General features: G+C 42.7%; 2 protein-coding genes across 9 annotated transcripts in view; one reads left to right on the forward strand and one right to left on the reverse strand.

The window, feature by feature from the left end:
• LOC140737355 (cytochrome P450 2C39-like) overlaps window positions 1-22470 on the forward strand; it is a 120894-nt gene that overhangs the window by 15784 nt on the left and 82640 nt on the right. For 5 of the 6 annotated variants that reach the window (XM_073063807.1, XM_073063806.1, XM_073063810.1 and 2 more), the window contains one exon: window positions 14164-14261. The exons of the other annotated variant lie outside the window; for it this stretch is intronic. In XM_073063807.1, the coding sequence (XP_072919908.1) occupies window positions 14164-14261 (98 nt within the window). Of the gene's footprint in view, window positions 1-14163; window positions 14262-22470 lie in introns of those variants that run through there. 6 annotated transcript variants of the gene reach the window in all.
• The window catches only part of LOC140737366 (cytochrome P450 2C38-like), a 163390-nt gene that overhangs the window by 8927 nt on the left and 131993 nt on the right, over window positions 1-22470 (reverse strand). For all 3 annotated transcript variants that reach the window (XM_073063827.1, XM_073063826.1, XM_073063825.1), the window contains 3 exons: window positions 22147-22309; window positions 3879-4028; window positions 523-683 (listed from right to left, as the gene is read on the reverse strand). In XM_073063827.1, the coding sequence (XP_072919928.1) occupies window positions 3955-4028; window positions 22147-22309 (237 nt within the window). In that variant the 3' untranslated portion in view covers window positions 523-683; window positions 3879-3954. The remainder of the gene's footprint in view (window positions 1-522; window positions 684-3878; window positions 4029-22146; window positions 22310-22470) is intronic.

Genomic DNA, 22470 nt, shown 5'->3' on the forward strand with positions numbered 1-22470 from the left:
ATTTTCCCTTCAGGTAAGATGTTCTTTCCCTCCCCCTTCACCCCTCCTCTCTTTTGTTCCCTGCACTGGCCTCCTCACTTGCCCATCACCCCCCTGGCTCTCCTCCCCCTTCCCTTTCTCCTATGGTTCACTTTCCTCTCCTATCAGATTCCTTCCTCTCCAGACCTTTATCTTTCCCACCCACTGGGCTTCATCCATTACCTTCCAGCAATCCTCCTTCCCTTCTCCCCACCTTCTCATTCTGGCAGCATTCCCCTTCCTTTCCAGCCCTGAAGAAGGGTCTTGGCTCAAAGCATCAACTCTTGATTCATTTCCATAGATGCTGCCCGACCTACTGAGTTCCTCCAGCATTTTGTGAGTGTTGTTTGAATTTAAATGCACTCCCTTTGACTTGCTGATAAATAATTAACGTTGATCCTGAATCTCTCAGTTTCACCGACACATTGACCACCTGAGTCTCAGATGAAAATATGTTCGCTCTTAACTTCAGTAACTCTCACAAGCCACTGTAAAGAGACGTACCTGTAACGAGGGGCTACTCAAACTGTGGGTAATTTCTGCAACCAGCTCCATCAGCCAGAGAAATTATTTAACTTCATAATCAAATCGTTTTCCAAAGGTGATGGAACAGATGATGTTTGACGTTGCACCTCGCAGGAGAAAGTTTGGGTTGAAAGGTTCACCTGGTCCAATTAAAGAGGCCATTTAGAAAATCATAGGGCATTAAAACAAAATTTTGGGGCAGGTCAAAATGCTTTTTGGACATTAAACACAAGAGATTCTGCAGATCCTGGAAATCCAAAGCAACACAAACAAAATGCTGGAGGAGCTCAGCAGGTCAGGTAGCAACTATGCAAATGAATAATTGGTCGGCGTATTGGGTCAAAAACCCTTCATCAGAACTGGAAAGGAAGAGGGAAGATGCCAGAATAAGGAGCTGGGGGGAGGGGAAGGAGGACAAGCTAGAAGGTGATTGGTGAAGTCAGCTGGGTGGGGGTGGGGGTGTTGAAATAAGAACCAAGCACTGGTGAAGAAGTAATCTGTAAGGAGAGGAGTGAACCATAGGATAAAGGGAAGGGGGGGGGGTACACCAGGGAGAGGTGAGAGGCAGGTTGAAGGGAAGAGGTAGGAAGACAGACTGGAGAATAACCTTCGACACCTTCTTATTCTTGTCTCTCCCCTTTCCTTTCCAGTCCTGATGAGTGGTCTTGGCCAGAAACGCTGACTGTTTATTCCTCTCCATAGATGCTGCCGCACCAGCTGAGTTCCGCCAGCATTTTGCGTGTGGTGTTATAGATATTAAATACATCTCTGTTCAAAAGAACTCAATTAGTTATTTGATACAGCTCTGGTGAGGCCTCATTTTGAGCACTGTGAGCAGTTTTGGGCCACTTTCCTAAGAAAGCATATGCAGACATTGGAGAGGGTCCTATCGTATGAAAGCCGTTTACTGCCTCCGAGACTGTACTCATTGGAATTCAGAAGAATAGGGGTGACCTCATTGAAACCTATGGAACGTTGAAAAGCCTCGAGAGAGTAGATGGGGAGAGGATGTTTCCTGTCGTGGGGGGAGGGGGGGTTTGCGAGAGTCTGCGACCAGAGGACACAACCTCAGAATGCAGGGACATCCTGTTAGAATGGAGAGGAGAAGGGATTTTTTTAGAATGGCAATTCTATGGAATTTGTTGCCACAGGCGGCTGTGGAGGCCAGGTAATCGGGTATATTTAGGACAAATAAAAACTCATAATGCTGGCAGAACTCAGCAGGCCAGACAGCATCTATGGGAAGAGGTAGCGAATACGTTTCGGGCTGAAACCCTTCATCAGTAGTGAAGTAACATGGGATGGTCGAGAGGGGATAAGAAGTGGGGGGGGGGATGAAGTAGAGAGCTGGGAAGTGATAGGTTGAAGGGAAATGGGCTGGGGGAAGGTGGAGAATTATGGGAAATAAAAGAGAAAGAAAGGTAGGGCTGGGGGGAGATTATAGTGAGTGGGGGGAAGAGAGAGAAAGAGAACCAGACTAAAATTATAGATAGGGATGGGGTAAGGAGGGGGCAGGGGTATCAACGGAGGTCTGCGAGTTGAATGTTCATGCCGGCAGGTAGGAGGCTACCTAGGCAGGAGATAAGGTATTGCTCCATCAACCTGCGTGTGGCCTCATCTTGACGGTAGAGGAGGCCATGGACAGACATGTCGGAGTGGGAGTGGTCTGTGGAATTGAAGTGTGTGACCAGAGGGAGATCCCGCCACTGCTGGAGGACTGAGCGCCGGTGTTCGGCGAAACGGTCTCCCAGTCTGCGGCGGGTCTCCCCAATGTATAAATGGCCACATCAGGAGCACCGGATACAGTATATCACCCCAGTTGACTCGCAGGTGAAGTGGTGCCTCACCTGAAAGGACTGTCTGGGGCCTAGGATGGTGGTGAGGGAAGAAGTGTGGGGGCAGGTGTAGCACTTCTTCCATTTGCAGGGATGAGTGCCTGGAGGGAGGTCAGTGGGGAGGGATGGGGGGGGGGGGGGATGAATGGACAAGGGAGTCGCGTAGGGAGCGATCCCTGCGGAAAGCCGAGAGTGGTGGGGAAGGGAAGATGTGGCTGGTGGTGGGATCCCGTAGGAAGTGGCAGAAGTTACGGAGGATTATACATTGGATCTGTAGGCTGGTAGGGTGAAAGGTGAGGACCGGGGGGACTTTATCCCTGGTGGGCTGGCGGGGGGATGGGATGAGGGCAGAGGTGCGTGAAATACGGGAGATGCGATGGAGGGCAGAGTTGATAGTGGACGAAGAGAAGTCCCTTTCTTTAAAAAGGGTCCCCCTGGTCCTCACCTATCACCCTACCAGCCTACAGATCCAACGTATAATCCTCCGTAACTTCCGCCACCTCCTACAGGATCCCACCACCAGACACATCTTCCCCTCCCCCCCACTCTCAGCTTTCCACAGGGATCGCTCTCTACGTGACTCCCTTGTCCATTCATCCCCCCCCATCCCTCCCCACCAACCTCCCTCCAGGCACTTATCCCTGCAAATGGAAGAAGTGCTACACCTGCCCCCACACTTCTTCCCTCACCACCATCCTAGGCCACAGACAGTCCTTTCAGGTGAGGCACCACTTCACCTGCGAGTCAACAGGGGTGATATACTGTATCCGGTGCTCCCGATGTGGCCATTTATATATTGGGGAGACCCGCCGCAGACTGGGAGACCGTTTCGCCGAACACCGGCGCTCAGTCCTCCGGCAGTGGCGGGATCTCCCTCTCGTCACACACTTCAATTCCACAGACCACTCCCACTCCGATATGTCTGTCCATGGCCTCCTCTACCGTCAAGATGAGGCCACACGCAGGTTGATGGAGCAATACCTTATCTCCTGCCTAGGTAGCCTCCTACCTGCCGGCATGAACATTCAACTCACAGACCTCCATTGATACCCCTGCCCCCCCCTTATCCCATCCCTATCTATAATTTTAGTCTGGTTCTCTTTCTCTCTCTTTTCTCCCCCCTCACTATAATCTCCCCCCAGCCCTTCCTTTCTTTCTCTTTTATTTCCCATAATTCTCCACCTTTCCCCTAGCCCATTTCCCTTCAGCCTATCACTTCCCAGCTCTCTACTTCATCCCTCCCCCCACTTCTTATCCCCCCTTGACCATCCCATGTTACTTCACTCCTGATGAATGGTTTCGGCCCAAAACATCGTCACTACCTCTTCCCATAGATGCTGACTGGCCTGCTGAGTTCTGCCAGTATTTTGTGTTTTTGTTTATTTCCAGCATCTGCAGATTCACTCGTATATTTAAGACAAAGCTGGATACATTCTTGATTTGTCAGGGCATGAAGGAATATGGGGAAAACGCAGTTCCTCTAGTGCTGTAGTGACAAACCTTTCTTATCCCTGAAGCTTGTGACCAGAAACTGGGCTTCTTCCTGAATCCTCTCCTCAACGCTCTTTTTCCCCATTCAAAAATTCCTCAAGATGCTGAGAGTGAATCTCCAAAGCTGCTTCCATCTCTCGTCTCTGCTGAAGTTAATTCCTGTAAGAGAGATCTTCGGTTAATATCCCTTGAGAGGAGGTTGTCTATATTCTGGTGACCGGTTTCTTAACCTACTTAACCAGTTTCCCAATTTATTCTTTACCCTTCCTTACAACTGCCAAGATGTTCTAAGCTCCTCATCTCAATGCTCATTCTTCTAGGCAGGAATTGCTACTGTAGAATTCCACAGTTAAATCAGCTGGTGTTCCTGGTCACCAAACACAGTCCAAGATTTACCTGATTAGATGTCACAAGACGAACAAATAGGAACTGTAAAAGAATGGGAGAGGTTCACAAGAATTATCTCAGAAATTAAAGGGTTAATGGATGAGGAGCATTTGATAACTCTAGCACTGTACTTGCTGAATGATCTCAGGAATCGTAGGGTTAATGTTTGAGGTGCATTTGATAACTCTGGGCCTGTACTTGTTGGGAGTTTAGAAGAATGAGGAGGGATCTTACTGAAACCTATCAAAATGGAAAGGCCTGGAATGGACGTGGAGAAGATTTATCTCTTTATTTATTGAAATACTGTGCAGAATAGGCCCTTCCAGCTCTTCGATCACATCACCCAGCAATCCCCCTATTTAACACTCGCCCAATCACAGGGCAATTTACAACGACCAATTAACCTACCAAATGAAGACCATCTTTGGACTGTGTGAGGAAACCACAGCACCTGGAGAAAACCTATGCAGTCATGGGGAGAACGTACAAACTCCTTACTGTTAGTGACGTGAATTGAAGCCGGATCACTGGTGCTGTGAAGCATTGTGCTAACAACTACACTACCATGCCGCCCATGGTAATGATGTTGCCTATATTGGGGGAGTCTAGGACCAAAGGTCACAGCCTCAGAATAGAAGGACGTCTCTGAGAACAGAGATGATGAGCAATTTCTTTAGCCAGGAAGGGGTGAATCTGTGGAATTTGTTGCCACATACAATTATATATTTAAAGGTACCAGTCCAGGTAAAATGGAAAAGATAAGATTTAATGTGTGGCTCAAATCATGGTGTAGGCTAGAGGGGCATAGGTTTATGGGACATTTGGGTGCCTTTTAGGGCTGATGGAACCTGTAACACTGGGACAGGTTGGATTTGAACTGGAGGGGCACTAATGTACTGGGCAGGTGTGTGCTTCAGTTAGCTGAGATCTGTTTACACCAGGGAATGAGGAGCAGGGTACTAGGAAGAGGCTGGGCTCAGCTGTTTAAACATCATCGTGGAGAATAACATATTAGGACATAAAGCAATTATAGGCTTCAAAAATATAAAAGTGGGTCAAAATAGGATGAAAAACCAGTAATAGACTGGGGATGGCCTGTATAAATGCAAAATGTATTAAGAATAAATGAGCTGGAATTACATGCTAGTGTGTATAAATATGATACAACAGCAATAACTGAACCTGGCTGACCTCAAAGGATGGTGATGAATATAGTATTAAAGAATAGACTTTGTTTCGTAAAGATACGCAAGATGGTAAAGTAGACACATACATAGGGAGAATTTAAACATGAGGCTCCTTGTGATAGGAGGTGAATCGAGACTTAGTGAAGATATCTGGGTGTGAGTCTAAACATTACTAAAATTCTCATTCTGTTTATCTGTTTGTCGGTTTGTCTGTTTGTGCCCTCATATTAGCCCAAATGGTGCATTAAAGCGGCACTTTTTTGACTAAATGGACTTAAAGTGCGCTAACTTACAGAACGCATGTGAAGATCGAGGTTATAATTGCTCACACGTCAGCGGGCCCCGCTTTCCACACCCGATTCCAGCTTCCATGGAAACGGCGATGCGACACCACGACGCATGCGCGCGGCCAGCCTCAGCAGCGCCTCACGATGCACACAGCAGCGACACCAAGCGGAGAAAAAGGGCAGGGCAGCTCTATTTCGAGCGGTCACATTCCTCTAAACACCATCAGCATGTGCAGGATTGGGACAGATCTAACTGCGACCCATCAGTAAGAGATAATTAAATCGTCTACTAATGAAGTACTTTGAGACACCCATCAAACCCTTTGCTGCAGTCAAAGGACAGTGGTGACTATATCACGTCCATTTAGGACAGCGCCAACCGCATCATCAAGAAAATCAGCATCCTGGAGGCTTTGGTGTTGCTGCTTCATATCTTCTATCCAGCATTAGGGTAAAAAAATATGGTCAGCCTAATTATGCTGCGTGGAAAGAAAAGGGGGACATTATGGTCAAGAGATTATGCCAAACGTCGTCGGGAAGCGGCAAGGAGAGGGAGAGAACAAGAATCAGATGACGCCGGGGCTGCATGACTCCAGGATCAAAGAGTCAGGACAAAAAAGATGAGAGAAGAAGAGACAGAGGAGGAGAGGCATGCACGTCTCCAAAATGACAACAACTGGAGGAGAGAACAAGAATCGGATCAGGCCAGGGCCAAACGACTCCAGGATCAGAGAGAAAGAACAAATGGTAGAAAGATGAAGGGATGAAGGATGAAAGGGTTGCGTGTCTCCAGAATGACAAAAACAGACATAGAAGGAGGAGAGAGGAAGAGACAGAGGAGAAAAGGAAAGATCAACTCAAGAATATACGGCAAAGAGTAATTATTGCGAGAGTTGCTGAAGACGACAATGCCTGCTTTCAATGACAATACTTTGACAGAGAAAGGGCAAGGCAAAATCCACGACTCACATGCCGTAACATTTCTGCTGATGTTGGTACGATGACCAGAGCATGCCCTCACTGTTGTCCCTTCCTATTCACTGGAGAAACTGCAACTTTCTTCTGCTGTATGAAGGGAAAGGTCAAGATAGGCAATTTGCAACCTCTACCCAATGAACTCCTCAATTTATACAGCAATGATGAACCTATTGCAAATGAATTCGGGAAGAACATCAGACAATACAATTGCTCTTCCAAATGACATCCTTTGGCACCAAATGAGAAATGGATGGAATCCTTCTGTGATTATTCAAGGCCAAATCCATCATTACATCAGACGTTTAATGCCAGATCCTAACCAGCAAGCCTGATTCCTTCAAATTTACTTCATGGATCCTCAAGACAGTGTTGAATTGAGAATGGGGATACCACAGAATGATGGAACTCAACTTGAGATTGTTGAAGTATTCGAAAACCTACGACAACTACAAAACCCGGACATCGCATCCCTTGAAGCACGCCGGAGGCGTCCATTGTCATTGATTCTGACCGCAGGCTGGCATTTGAACATAAGAGGAGATTTAATGCACAGATTGCCAACGAAGTCACTGTCATTATAACGAACAGCACCGAACCTGAGGCAAGATCACGGCACATTGTGTTGAAAGAACGAGGAGGTGATTTGCAGATGATCTCAGAGTCCCGTCGCTCATACGACAGCTTTCAATATGTACTTTTCTTTCCACTTGGAGACGATGGCTGGCATCATCAACTCCGAATGATGAACAACAAGAAACTGATGGCAATGCGTTATTATGCATATCGAATAATGAACCATGAGAATGGGTTTAATAACCTTCTCAGAGGAGGACGTCTATTCCAACAATACTTGGTCGATATGGCTGCTAAGATTGAAGGCGAGAGGCTGAGCTACATCCGAATGAATCGAGCAACCTTGGGATCAACAACGTACAGAGGCCTGACTGATGCATTGAATGATGACGATGATTTCAGAAGCATCGGAAGGCGCATCATCCTCTCCTCAACATGCAACATGTATTGATTTCATCTACCCGACATTCGGCAATCCTGCAGAACTGTTCTCGAGGAATTCTATCTTGGTTCCTCTCAATGAAATGATGTGAAAAATAAACTTCACATGCATTAGACACTTCCCTGGAATCATGAAAGAATACTGTTCCTTCAATGCCATAAGTGAAGGAGCTAACACCACTTATTTTCCAACAGAATTCCTTGATTCAGTCGAACTCTCTGGATTGCTTCCACATAAACTGGAATTGAAGAGGGGATCTCCCATCATTTCAATAAGGAACTTGGATCCACCAAGGCTTTGCAAAGGAACGCGAATGATGGTGGAAGAACTGCATGACAATCTCATCGTAGCAAAGATAAACATTGGTGCATTCAAAAATGACACTGTCACAATCCCAAGAATTACACTCAGTTTATCAGAAGGGGAAGATGTCTCTCTTCAGTGGAGCCAGCTCCCGATACAGTCATGCTTTGCTATGACTATACATAAGGTGCAAGGCCAAACCATGGAGAATGTGTTGATTTATCTGGAGAAACCAGTATTGCAGCATGGTCAGCTGAATGTGGCTTTAAGCCAGGGAACAAAGAAATGAAAACGTTAGCGTATTCTTGAAGGGTGGCAGATCAACCAGAAATTATGTCATCAAAAGTGTTGTTCGTTAAATGAGGAGGAGCTATATTTTTCTTGCTACGCGTCTTTCTTCTTTAATAAACTGAGCTTATCTTCTTTAATTTCCAAAGCAAAGCAATAGCAATAACATTCAGGGGAATTTAATGTTCATTCTGGTCACATCTGACTGCACTACCTTTCTCTTACAATTGAAAGCTATAAGGATAAAGGAATAACATTGACTGTATTTTATAGACCCTCTTGTGCTGATAGTGATTTTAATAAACAACTATCAGAATATTGGAAAAGCAAGTTATGAGGGTGATATTATAGTTATGGGTGACTTTAATTTCCCAAGTATTGAGTGGGAGAACCCAGTGACTCAAGAATTAGAGGAATGTGAATTAATTGAGTTATAATGATTGTTTTTGACCCAATGTGTAACTGCACTAACAAGGAGGAAGGCCTGTCTAGATTTGATATTCTGCAACAATCATGATAGAATTTTGAACACGGAAGTCGTTGAGCTTTTAGGAACAAGCAATCATAATATTATTAGTGTTGATGCTTTGTGTAAATATATATATCAGTAAAATCCAAAACCATTAAATTGAATTTCAGAAAGGCAAAGTTTGTGCAGATGCGGCAAAAACTTCAGAAGGTAACTGGAAGGAACTGCTTGACATTGAGTCAGTTGAGAAACAATGGGGTTGATTTAAAAAGGTAATACACACAGTGTAGGAAATGTTCCTACCCAAGAAGCAATAAAAACAATAGATCAACTATATGGATAATTAAAGATATACATAAAATTATTGAAGAAAAGACAGCTATATAAAGAATACAGAAAAAATAGTAATGAAGTTAATCAAAGGGGATTTGAAAACATGAGAGCTATGGTCAAGAGGGCAATTCGAATTGCCAAAAGGCAGGTTGAGAAGGATATTGCTGGTAATGCTACAATTGACCCCAAGGGATTTTTTCAATACTTTAATAGTAAAAGAAAAGTCAAGGAGGAAGTGAAGTGTATTAAGAATACCAATAGGGTGATAAATTATGCAGAGAAGGACATAGTGGATACTCTTTGCACATATTTTGCTAAAGTACTCACCCACAAAGATGTTAGCAACATGCCAGTAAGTACAGAGAAAAATAAGCTTGTTTTAAGTGACTTAGAAATCTTAGAAAGTGAGGTCATGCTTCAGCTGAAAAGACTGAAAGTTAATAATTCTCCAGGGCCAGCCAACATATATCCAATGGAACTTAAAGGGGTCTGTGATTCTATATACAAACCCCTAACATGTATTTTTCAAAAGTCAGTGAAGACTGGTGAAATCCCTAAGGACTGGAAATGGGTTAACGTTGTCCCAGTATACAAGAAGGGTGACCATACTGACCCTAGTAACTATAAATCTATAGACCCCAGTAAACTTATTGTGCATCACAGGTAAGATAATGGAAACAGTAATAAGGAATGAGGTGGAAAAGTAGCTGATAAGAACAAGCATGTTAGCAGACAACCAGCATGGGTTGAGAAAGGTGAAATCATGTTTTACTAATATGCTGAAGTTCTATGAGGAAGCAATTAAAATTTTGATAATAATAGAGTGGCAGATATAATTTATTTGGACTTTCAGAAGACTTTTGACAAGGTACCGCAGGAGAGGTTAATAATCAAATTACAAGAAGTAGGGATTCAGGGTAAGGTGTGTGAATGGGTGCAGAATTGGCTGTAAAACAGAAAACAAGTTAAGGTGAGAGGATCATTTTCACACCTAGAAGATGTTAATAGTGGGGTTCAGCAGGGAGCAGTTTTGGGGGGCCGCTGCTGATTTAATTTGCAAAAATGATATGGATTAGCACATAACAAATAAATTGATAAAGTTTACAGATGACGTAAAATGGGGGAGATGGACTGATAACATTCGGGCAACAGAATCAATACCAGACTTGGGCAGATAAATAGCAGATGAAGTTTAATGTAAGTAAATGTAAAATACGAGGGGTGATTGATAAGTTTGTGGCCTGCATTAGAAGGAGATGAGTTATACAGCTCTCATTACATGCACATGCAGTTCAACTCTTTGAGTGATTATGCAGGAAGTTTGAAGTTAATAACTCATCTCCTTCTACCTTAGGCCACAAACTTATCAATCACACCTGCTGTGGCCCACTTTCTGGAGGTCCAAGACGCCGACTTCAACAAAGAAGGGATCCGTATGCTCCACGACCACTGGACTAAGTGTGTAAATGCAGGAGGGGACTATGTTGAAATATACATGAGCTAGATTTCTGAAATTGACTCCTTTCTTAGGCCACAAACCTATCAATCACCCCTTGTATTACATATAGGAGGTAGAAATACTAGATATAAATATACAACGGGGATTCTTGAGTTAAAAAGTGCACTGTATGAGAAGGTTTTGGACGTCCTGGTAGACTCATCACGATCAACATCTGGACAATGCATAGAAGTGATTAGGAAGGCTAATAGATTGTTGGGCGATACAATGCGCTCAGTGGAGTTTGCGTCTAGGGAGGTTCTCATTAAGCTGTATAAGGTGTTTGTGAGGCCGCACCTTGAGTGCTGTACACAGTTTTGGTCTCCATATTTTGTGAGGGATGTAAAGGCACTGGAGATAGATCAGAGAAGGACAACAAGACTCTTTCCAGCTCTGCAGGGTATGAGCTATTCAGAAAGATTGAAAGAATTAAATCTTTTTCATCTTAGTAGACATAGAATGAGAGGAGACATGACAGAATTGTTCATTATTTCTCAGGGTATAAGTAAGGTGGACAGCAGTCCAGCTGCCACTTCAAAATTAATCCATCAATGAGGACACAGGATAATTTGTGGAGACTGGTTAAATGGAGATTTCAGACAAACATCATGAAGCATTCCTTTACAGTGAGTTGTGGGCACATGGAACAAACTACCTAGTAATAGCTGAGAGTTGTACCTTAGAGACTTCCAAACCTAAACTTGATAGTTATTTCAGCACACCATGTGAATAGGAATTTGGCAAGCTTTGTTGGCCCAAACAGCCTGTTTTTGTCATAAACATTCTTATGTTGTAAAGCAGAGGTTAATAGGTTCTTGATTAGTTAGGATACCAAAGGTTATGGTGAGAAGGCCATAATGGGATTCAAAGGGATAACAAATCCGTCATGAAGGAATGACAGTGCAGACTCGATGGGCTGAACAGCCTGATTCTGCTCCTATATCTTATGGTCTCATTGAAACCTACCGAATATTGAAAGGCCAAGTCAGCGTGGATTTGGAGAGGATGTTTCCTACGGTTGGAGAGTCTAGGACCAGAGATGGAGCCTCAGAATAGAGGATCATCTATTTAGAACAGAGATGAGGAGGATTTTCTTTAGCCAGAGCGTGGTGAATCTGTGGAATTTATTGCCACTGGTGACTGAGGATGCCAGGTTCTTGGGTATATTTAAAGTGGAGGCTGATTAGTCAAAGGCCATGGAGAGAAGGCAGCAGAATGTAGTTGAGAGGGATAATAAATCAGCCATGATGGAATGGTGGAACAGACTTGTTGAGCCAAATGGCCCAATTCTGCTCCCATGCCTCATGGTCTAATTATGGGACAGCACAGTAGCATAATGGTTAACACAACGATTTACAATAGAGGCAACCCAGATTGAATTCCTGCCACTGCCTGTAAAGAGTTTGTACATTCTCTCTGTGACTGTGTGGGTTTCCTCTGGGTCCTCTGGTTTCCTTCTTCAGTCCAAAGACGTACCTGTAGATAGGTAAATTGGTCAGTGTAAATTGACCCATGATTAAATCAGGGGATTGCTGGTGGCTCAGCTCAAAGTCTGGAAGGGCCCATTCCACACTGTAATCTCAATAAATGAATACATAAAAATGGAATTGAACATTGGGGGCAGCACCGACCCAGCCTGGTAACCGCTCCAAACTGCTCCCCTCTCCCCCACCAGCTCAACGCCTCTCTGCGAGCAGCTGTAAAGCAGGTGACACTGCGGCTTGAGGCCTAGTCCTCACTATGACCGAGGCCATGCAGCTGCTCTGCCATCTGCCCCTGCTGTCTCCCAGTAAATCAGTGAATCGGACTTGCAGCATTTCACATTAACAATGTCCGAAAGGGCCTTGCGATCACTGCACACCTCCTTCACTCACCAACTCCTCCAAAGACTCTCTGATGCAAGCAGCGTCACAATCTGCAGTAAGTCCAGCTCCTTCAGTTTCTCCACCAACCAGCAACTCACTGATGGGGCAGACCTGCACCATTTTAAGTTCTTAAAGTCCAGCAGGATCTTGCAGTTATAGACAATACATTTAAAATGGACAGTAGTTGAAGATTTAACATTGTCACAGTTTCAACCGGCCTCTTGCTGGTGAGGTGAGTGCTGTGGGGTTGATAATTTTGCTAAAGCAAGTGAGGGAAGGGGGGCTTTGAGGTTTTAATGTTTTTCTATCATTCATTCTTCGAGATTTTTTTTTCTGTTTTGTGGGTGTCTGTGAAGAGAAAGAGTTTCAGGTTGTATGCTGTATACATTCTCTGATATTAAATTGAACCTTTGAACCACTGAAGTCACACACTGCCCTCACTTAAGTGTTGTAGAGCATTATGGATACAGGCCATTTGGCCTAAACAGTCCATGCTGACCACATTGTCCACACGGCTAGTCCCAATTTCTTGCATTTGACCCATGTCCCCCAGGCCCCAATGTCCATGATCTATCCAAGTGTTTCTTAGATGATACTACTGACCCTGCCTCAACCATGTTCACAGGGAACTCATTCCACATACTCTGCATGAAGAGGTTGCCCTTAGAACCTTTTTAAATCTCTCTCTCCCCTGCCTTCCCACTCTAAACCTTTAACCCATATCTTTTAGCTCCCCTTCCCTGGAGAAAAGTCCTCTACTGTCCACTCTTTGTGCCTCTCACAATTTTGAACATTTTGTTCTCTGTTCCATGGGGTCTCCTCTCATTCTCCAATGTTCCAAAGAATAAAACCTGGCCTGGTTACTCTCTCCCCATACTTAAGCCCTCTAGTCTTGGCCATATCCCATAACGATTCTCTACTCTCTTTCCTGTTGAAACATGTCTTTCCTATAACAAGGTGACCAAAACCGTACACTGTCCTCCAAGTGTGCCCAACCTAACAACTTTTACACCTGTGATATAATATCTGTGGTGACTAAGAATTGTGAGCCCTGAAATCTTCATGGAATCTTCGTGACTTATTACTTATTATAAATTCTAGTTTATTTGTGCTTTCTATTTTATGATAATTTTAAGGTTTAAGTTACTTCATTGTGCTTGTGTGCTTATTACCACATCTCCTGGACATTCGAATTGTTAGGGTCTTATGGGTCTGATCAACCCAGCTCATTACAATATCCCAACTCCTATACTCAATGACCTGACTGATGAAGGCCAGTGTGTGAGCATCAGGACTCACACCACCAGGTTCAGGAACAGTTACAATCTGTCATCCATCAGGCTCTTGAACCAAGAGGGCAACTTCATTCAACTTCACTTGCCCCATCACTGACATTTTCCCACAACCGATGGACTCACTGTCAAGGACTCTTCATTTCATTTTCTCAATATTCCTTATTTATTTATTAATATCATTTCTTTATTTTTGTATTAGCACAGTTTGTTGTCTTCTGCACTCAGGTTGGACACTCAAGTTGGTGCAGTCTTTCATTGGTTCTGTTATGGTTATTGTTCTATAGATTTTTTATTGAGTATGCCAACAAGAAAATTAATTTGAAGGTTGTATATGGTGACATGTATGTACGTTGATAGTAAATTAACTTTGATCTTTGTCTTTGGGGCAGCACTTCATGTAGATACTAGACGCAACTATTACAAATACCGTCAGATGTTGGTGAAGAAACTCCACCAAGTGGATCCTCGATTTCCTCAGTCACTACAGGTTGGCAACATCTTCTCCAGAATCGATTTAACTTTGAAATTGTTGACTTCCTTGTCCATCTGTGATGCAGCTTTCAACAAACTATGTACTTGTATTCCTGGACAAAATCTGCAAACCTGGAAATCCAGTGCAACACACACACGCACATAATATGCTGAGGGAACTAAGCAGGTCAGGCAGCATCTAAGGAAAGGAATAAACGGTAGACATTTTGGGCTGAGGTTCTTCATCAGGACTCTGTACTCCTAGGGCAGATTTTGCTGGTGTCTAGTTTTGTTGTTCTGCTGAACATTGTGGGCATGTTATGCTGGTGTCAGAACATGTTGAGGCTATCCCCAGCTCATCCTTGAGTGTACTGGCTGTTAACACCAATTACGCCTTTCACGGTATGCTTCAATTTTTACATGACGAATCTGAATCTGAGGTCCTTCTGTTCCACCACACTCCCTAGTGTCCTACCATAATTGCACAAATCCTTGGATATATATCAGTATTTCTTCATCAACATCTTCATTATGTGACATGTTATATGATATAAGCAAGCATGGTCCCTTCACCATAATTGTTCTTGGCGAATTTTTCTGCAGAACTATTGTCACTGCCTTCTTCTGGACAGTGTCTTTACAAGATTGGTGACCCCAGCAATGATCAATATTTTTCAGACATTGTGTGCCTGGTGTCAGTGGTTCCATAACCAGGACTTTTTTTTTTAATTTTTTTATTAGTTTTTCAAAACATTTTACAAAATTAAAAACCCCAAATCCCAATGAGGAGCATTAATACAGTGCAAGATTAAGCATACAATAACAATATGCTACAAAGGAAGAGAATTTAACAAAAAAGCACCTAAATTAAAGACAAGTGAGCTTAGTGTCCTCCCCAAGCCCCAAAACACAAGAAAAAAACAACAACTCCAGACCAACCACCACACAGTATAAAGAGTATAAGTCCAGACAGTCAAACTCCCAGACTGTGAATACACTTAGCAACAGAGGATAATAATGCCTACTACCAGAAAAAAAAGGGAGCTGAAAGCAAGGGACCGAAAAGAAGAGAAAAAAAACCCTAGTCAAGAGGAAGGTTATGAAAGTACTCGATAAAAGGTCCCCAGACCTTATGGAGCTTTAGATCCGAATTAAGAACTGAATAATGAATTTTTTCGAGGTCCAAGCAGGCCATAATGTCGTTAAGCCATTGCGCATGAGTGGGAGGGGCAACATCTCTCCATCTAAGGAGGATCAAGCGTCTCACCAGGAGAGAGGCAAAGGATAGTATTCGGCATTTGGTCGGACCCAGACATAAATCTGTCTCGCCCCAAAAACCGAACAGAGCAATTAAGGGGTTAGGTTCTAGGTGCTGATTCAGAATACCCGATAATGTAGTGAAGACATCTTTCCAGAATTTCTCCAAGCTAGGACAGAACCAGTACATATGGATGAGGGAGGCCACGCCCCTCTTGCATTTATCACAGAGCGGACTAATGCCAGGGTAGAATCGAGATAGTTTAGATTTAGACATATGGGCTCTATGAACAATCTTAAACTGTAAGAGGCAATGGCGATCACAAAGGGAGGTTGAGTTAACCGATTTGAGAACTGAGTCCCAGCTCTCCTCGGATAAGGAGATATTTAAATCCTGCTCCCAGGCCATTTTAATTTTATCCACAGGGGCCCGTCGTAAGGCTGCTCGTTTATCTCGGATAATTGAGATTAAACCTTTACCTAGTGGATTAATGGAAAGAAATAGGTCCATAGCATTTTTTGCAGGCATTTCAGGAAAGTTAGGAATTAAAGGAGCAGTAAAGTGTCGGATTTGGAGATATCTGAAAAAGTGAGCGTTAGGCAGGTTGAACTTAACGGAGAGCTGCTGAAACGAAGCGAAGCGATTATCAATGAAGAGATCTTCAAAATGTCTAATGCCCTTCCTATACCAAACATGGAATGCTGAATCGTACGTAGTAGGTAAAAAAAGGTGATTATGTGCGACAGGGCTAGAAACGGAAAACCCCTGGAAACCATAGCATTTCCTGAACTGAGCCCATATAAGCAAAGTGTGTCTAACAAGAGGATTAGCTATTGATCTGGGCAGACTGCTAGGGAGTGCAGAGCCAAGAAGTGCAGATGTAGATAATTCTTTAGTGGAGCTCAACTCCATTGCCACCCAGTTAGGGCACTCGGGTTGACTGTGGAAGAAAGACCAGAAGGCAGCACAACGTATATTAGCTGCCCAGCAATATAAGCAAAAGTTAGGTAAAGCCATGCCACCCTCTTTTTTAGATTTTTGGAGGTGGATTTTATTAATTCTAGAGTGCTTATTCTGCCACAGATATGACAAAATAATAGAGTCTGAGGAATCAAAAAAAGATGTAGGAATAAAAATTGGGATAGATTGAAATAAGTATAAAAATTTGGGGAGAACATACATTTTAACAACATTAATACGACCTACCAAGGACATAGATAGAGGTGACCATTGTACCAGACTCTGTTTTATAGCATATGAAAGATTGACAAAGTTTTCACGAAAGAGATCTTTAAACTTCCTTGTGACTGTAATTCCAAGATAAGTAAATTGATTATGGACTACTTTAAAAGGGAGATCACGAAATATTAGTTCTTGTGCTTCTTTATTAATTGGGAAAAGTTCACTCTTATGTAAGCTGAGTTTATAGCCAGAGATCTGGCTAAACTGGTCAAGAAGTGAAAACATTAGAGGTAAGGATGTAGACGGATTTGAGAGAAAGAGTAATAAGTCATCAGCATAGAGAGAAACTTTATGCTCAACACTCCCTCTCCAAATCCCGGTCAATTCAGGACAATTTCGAAATGCTATCGCCAGAGGTTCTATAGCCAAATCAAAGAGAAAGGGACTTAAGGGTCATCCCTGACGGGTGCCACGTTTGAGATTAAATACTTGGGATTTCTGAAAATTAGTTAGAACAGAAGCAGTAGGACACAGGTACAGCAATTGGATCCAAGAGATGAAACTTTGGCCGAGGTCAAATTTTTCTAAGACTGCAAAAAGGTAGTTTCACTCTATACGATCAAATGCTTTCTCCGCATCAAGGGAGATAACACATTCAGGAGTCCCAGTTGGAACTGAGTACAAAATATTAAATAGACGCTGAATGTTAAAAAAAGGGAGACGGTTTTTAATAAAGCCTGTTTGGTCATCAGAGATAATGGAGGGAATAACGGTTTCTAATCTTTGAGCCAACACTTTAGCTAAGATCTTTACATCAACATTGAGCAGAGAGATCGGCCTGTACGAGGAACATTCTGTTGGGTCTTTGCCCTTTTTTAAAAGAAGAATAATAGATGCCTCATTGAAAGAGGGTGGCAATTTGCCGTAATTAAATGAGTCAGATAATACTGAAAGTAACTGAGGAGAAAGAAGTGAAGAGAATGATTTATAAAATTCCACAGGGAACCCATCAGGTCCAGGAGATATCCCTGAGGACAGTGCAGAAATTGCAAAAGATATTTCTTTTGGTGATATAGGCGCATTGAGTTTGGCTTTGAAATCAGATGAAAGTGAGGGGATATTCAGATTCTGTAAAAATTGATCCACAGAGATATTGTCATTCAGAGATTCAGAGGAATAAAGCCGAGAATAAAAATTTTTAAATGCGTCATTAATTTCTAAATGATCCGATGTAAAGTCTCCGTTCTCCTTCCGGATCTTTGTGATATGTTGTTTGGCTTTGGAACGCCTCAGCTGATTGGCTAGGAATTTACCAGACTTATCCCCATGAATGTAAAAGCAGCTCTTGCTTTCGAGAAGTTGGCGTTCGACAGGTTGAGTGGACAGAAGGTTAAATTTAGTTTGGAGTTCAACGCGCTTCTTGTATAATTCAGGGTTCTTAGTTTGGGCATATATTTGATCCAAATCTTTAATCTGGTTAATGAGGTCTGCTCGATCTGCACGGGATCTTCTATTGAGATTTGCTGTGTAAGAGATTATTTGACCCCTCAGATATGCTTTCACGGCATCCCAGACAATCTGGGATGGCACTTCAGGTGATGTATTAATGTTAAAATAAAAGGTTATCTGATCCTTAATAAATTTTACGAAATCATCATCCGATAATAAAGTTGGATCGAACCGCCAGTGTTTGTTCCTCTGAGGGAGACCAGGAAAGTTCAGAGAGAGGGTAATTGGGGCATGGTCAGAAATCAGTATACTCTGATAGTCACAAGAGTGGGCAAATGGGATAAGTTGGTTATTGAGTAAGAAATAGTCAATTCTAGTGAAGGTATGGTGAACATGTGAGAAAAAAGAATAATCTCTCTCCGTAGGATGGAGGAAACGCCATATATCAGAGATACCAAAATTAGAGAGAAACGATTGAATAGCTAAGGCAGATTTAGTAGGTGATCTGGTAACAGAGGACGATCGGTCCAGTTTAGGATCCAACCAACAGTTGAAGTCACCACCCAGTATAAGAGAGTATGAGTTTAAGTCTGGTAGTGAGGAAAAAAACTGTTCAAAAAAGTTAACATCATCAAAGTTGGGGGCATACAGGTTTGCTAGTGCAACTTTAGTGTTATATAGTTTACCAGAAACAATAATAAAATGGCCATTTGTATCAGATATTTTATTATGGAGTTCAAAAGGAATACTTGAGTTAATAAGAATGGAAACTCCCCTAGCTTTAGCGGCAAAGGATGAATGAAAATGCTGACCCGCCCACTTTGACAGAAGCCGGGAGTTATCAAAACAACGAATATGAGTTTCTTGGAGGAAAGCAATGTCAGCTTTGAGTTGTTTAATATGTGAGAATACCTTCCTCCTTTTAACAGGGTGGTTCAATCCCTTTACATTCCAGCTCACAAATTTAAGTGCACTAACCATTATCAATTACTAATGCATAAAAGGCAGCAGGCATATAAAAAGTCAAGCAGTACAATAACAGTCTGGGAGCAGAGATGTAAACATAGATTCGTAAGGTCAAAATATAAACATGTCCTAAGCAATAAAGAGATGTTGGAACTGGAAAACTCACCCCACCCACACAACCCAAAACTAGACGGCTACCAAAACAAGTAGCTAGCTCTAGCAAAAAAATTAACCCAAATACAACTTCCAGATCTGTGTCATTAACAACAGTTCTGTATAAATACTATAGCAAATAATAACTAGTTTATGCACTAGAAAACATAACTACAGATTAGAACACCTTCTGCAGAAATATAAAACTTAATACAGAGAAAATCGGAAGAAAACCAAAACTAACCTACCCGCGAAAAATTATAGAAGAATAAAGTAAGAGAAAGGGAAAAAAAAGGTAAGAAGGAAAAAGAAAAAAGAAGAGGAAGGGGAAAATTATACATTCAAGACGAGTATTTATCAACCATTTACAGAGAAGGGAGAAAAAAATTCAGAGATTAGAAAAAAAGGGTGAAGAAAAGAAAAAGATAAAATAAATAAATATTTAAAACAAAGGAAAAATAAATCAGCAGTTGAACTTTGAACCAACAAACAGGGAGGCCTTCACTAAAGACTTCGAACCTCCAAAACAAGTTAGAGTTAGTTGTAGAACTCTGTAGGTAAAGTTATACAAGAATAAAAATAGATTACACACACACCAAATCCCGGGAGAGATTGTCAACAGCCCTTAAAGTTTCAATGAATAATGTCTGAGTGATTCAAGTGAATTCCGAGTCCAGAGAAAGTAATTTTACTACGAGGAGTACTTATCCACCATTTTAGGAGGTCTGATCAGATTCCGAAGATGACTGGATAGCCGGAAGACTTGCCACAAACGCTTCAGCTTCCTTCGCTGATTTGAACCACTTGTATTTCCCGGTATTAAGCTTGATTCGTAGATCGGCAGGGTTACGAAGGGAAGGTTTGAAACCACAATCAAAAAGCACTTTCATTGCGCCTTTATACTCAGCGCGCATCTTTAAGGTCTGGGGTGCAAAATCTTCCACAAAGCGAATGGTTGTATCCTTGAAAGGAAGAGACCCGCTGCGACGCACCTCTACGATCAGACTGTGTTTTACCTGGTATTGATGGAAACACAAGATTACTGGGCACGGGCGGGAGCCCAGAATTCCGGGGGGAACGTAAACTCTGTGTGCCCGTTCGAGCTCGGGCGGCTTCGGAAGCAAATCTTTCCCGAATAACTCACAGAGAAACTCGGCGAAAAACTTCACGGTTGATCCCTTTTCGGTTGCCTCTGGCAATCCCAGAATTCTGATATTACAGCGTCTATTGCGATTTTCGAGATCCACCATTTTGGAAAGAAGTTTGTTAGATTTTTCCTCTAAGCTGGAACAGAGAGTCTCCAAGTATCGAACACGACTTTCTAAATCTTCAGAAGTCGAATCGATGCGAGATAATTGTTCAGCATGTTTGTCCACTTTATCGTTGATCCGATCCAGTTTGTCTTCTAACTGTTTGAAAGTGGTTTTAAATTCCTTTAAGATTTCGTCTCGGAGCTTTCCAAGCGCAACCATCGTCTCGTCCGACGGGGTCATAGCTTCTTTTCTCCCGGATTTAGAACTCTTGCTAGACATTGTAAGTTAGATATATTCACAGGCAAGTAAGAGATACCGAAATAATTCCTAACTAAGGTTTAAAAAATGGAGACATTTAGTGCAAAGATAGCGACAGTAACGGAACAAAAGTTCGGAGCAGCTAAACAATCGCCATCTTACCGGATGTCCCCCATAACCAGGACTTGTGATCTGCACCAGCTGCTCATACGACCATCCACCACCTGCTCCCATGGCTCCCATCCCTTACACCTCCTTTGGTAGAGAGGTATCTCAGCCGCGATACCCACGTTCATTGTCACGTTCTAAATCCTGGAACACTCTTCTCAGGCAGCATCGTGGAGGTAACATCAGCGTACAGGATACTCAGCGCTATCTTCTCAATGGCTTGGGTTTCCACCTGGTGCTCTGGTTTTCTCCCACAGTCCGAAGACATATGGAATAGTAGGTTAGTAGAACAGAGGGAGCTGAGAATTCATCTGAAATGGTGGCAAATGTCGAGAGGGTTGTGAAAAAAGCATCAAAGTATTGAGTACAGGAGATGGGATGGGACGTTATGTTCAAGTTGGATAAGATGTCAGTGAGGCCTAACATGGAGTACTGTGTACAGTTTTGGTTTCCTACCTGCATTAAAGATATAAATACGATTGAACAAGTATAGAGAAAATTACAAGCCAGAATGTTGCCAGAACTGGAGGACCAGAGTTATATGGAAAGATTCAATAGGTTAGGAATTATTCTTTTGAAAAGTAGAAGATTGAGAGGAGATTTAATAGAGATATATAAAATAATGAGGGATAGAGATAAAAAAAAAATGCAAGTGGGCTTTTCACCTGAGATTGGGTGGGACTACAATTACATGTCATTGGTTAAGGGTGAAAGGTGAAAAGTTTAAGGTGAACATGAAAGGAAACCTCTTTAGTCAGAGGGTCAGAAGAGTGTGGAATGAGCTGTCAGCGCAAGTGGTGCGTGCAAGGTCAATTTCAACATTTAAGAGAACTTTGGATAGGTACATGTGTGGTAGGGTTACTGAGGGCTATGGTCCGGGTGCAAATCCATGGGAATAGGCAGTTTAAATGTGATGGTATTGACAAGAAGGGCCGAAGGGCCTGTTTTGTGCTATACATTTCTACAACCTTATTAATTGGTCATAGTAAATTGTCCTGTGATTTTCCCAGTATCTGGGTGGTGCAGCTCCTTGAGCCCAAAGTCCCTGTTTATTTCTAAATAATAAATTAAAATTATAACTAAGAACGACCAGCAAGCGCCATCTCCTTCAGCAGCATTAACAGCCCCAAATGTATAAATAACAAAAATATTCAGATTTCAAGAGAGCGGAGGCAGCAACAAAATAACTCGAGTTAAATTAAAAATTCTCTTACCATAGCCGTCTGAGACTTTTTTGATGGCGGGTATGAGATATCGGCCGCTGAAGTCATACCCGTGGCCAATCAGGGCCTCTCTCATCGCTTCGGCACCACACACCACCACCGCAGGGAAACTGCCGAACCAGAAGGTGAACACGGGGCCATACTGCTCACTCAGCTGTGGGGATACAGGAATGTATATTGTTATATAACATTTTATACTCCATACGATGTTCATCAATCAATTTAGCTAGAGGAGAGATAAGACCCATACTATATTCCTTTAGGGGAACAAGATGCCTAGGCACAATACTGTTTTTGTCAATGTGGAGTGGAGAG

Source organism: Hemitrygon akajei, chromosome 12, assembly GCF_048418815.1.
Source record: "Hemitrygon akajei chromosome 12, sHemAka1.3, whole genome shotgun sequence".
Taxonomy (NCBI): domain Eukaryota; kingdom Metazoa; phylum Chordata; class Chondrichthyes; order Myliobatiformes; family Dasyatidae; genus Hemitrygon; species Hemitrygon akajei.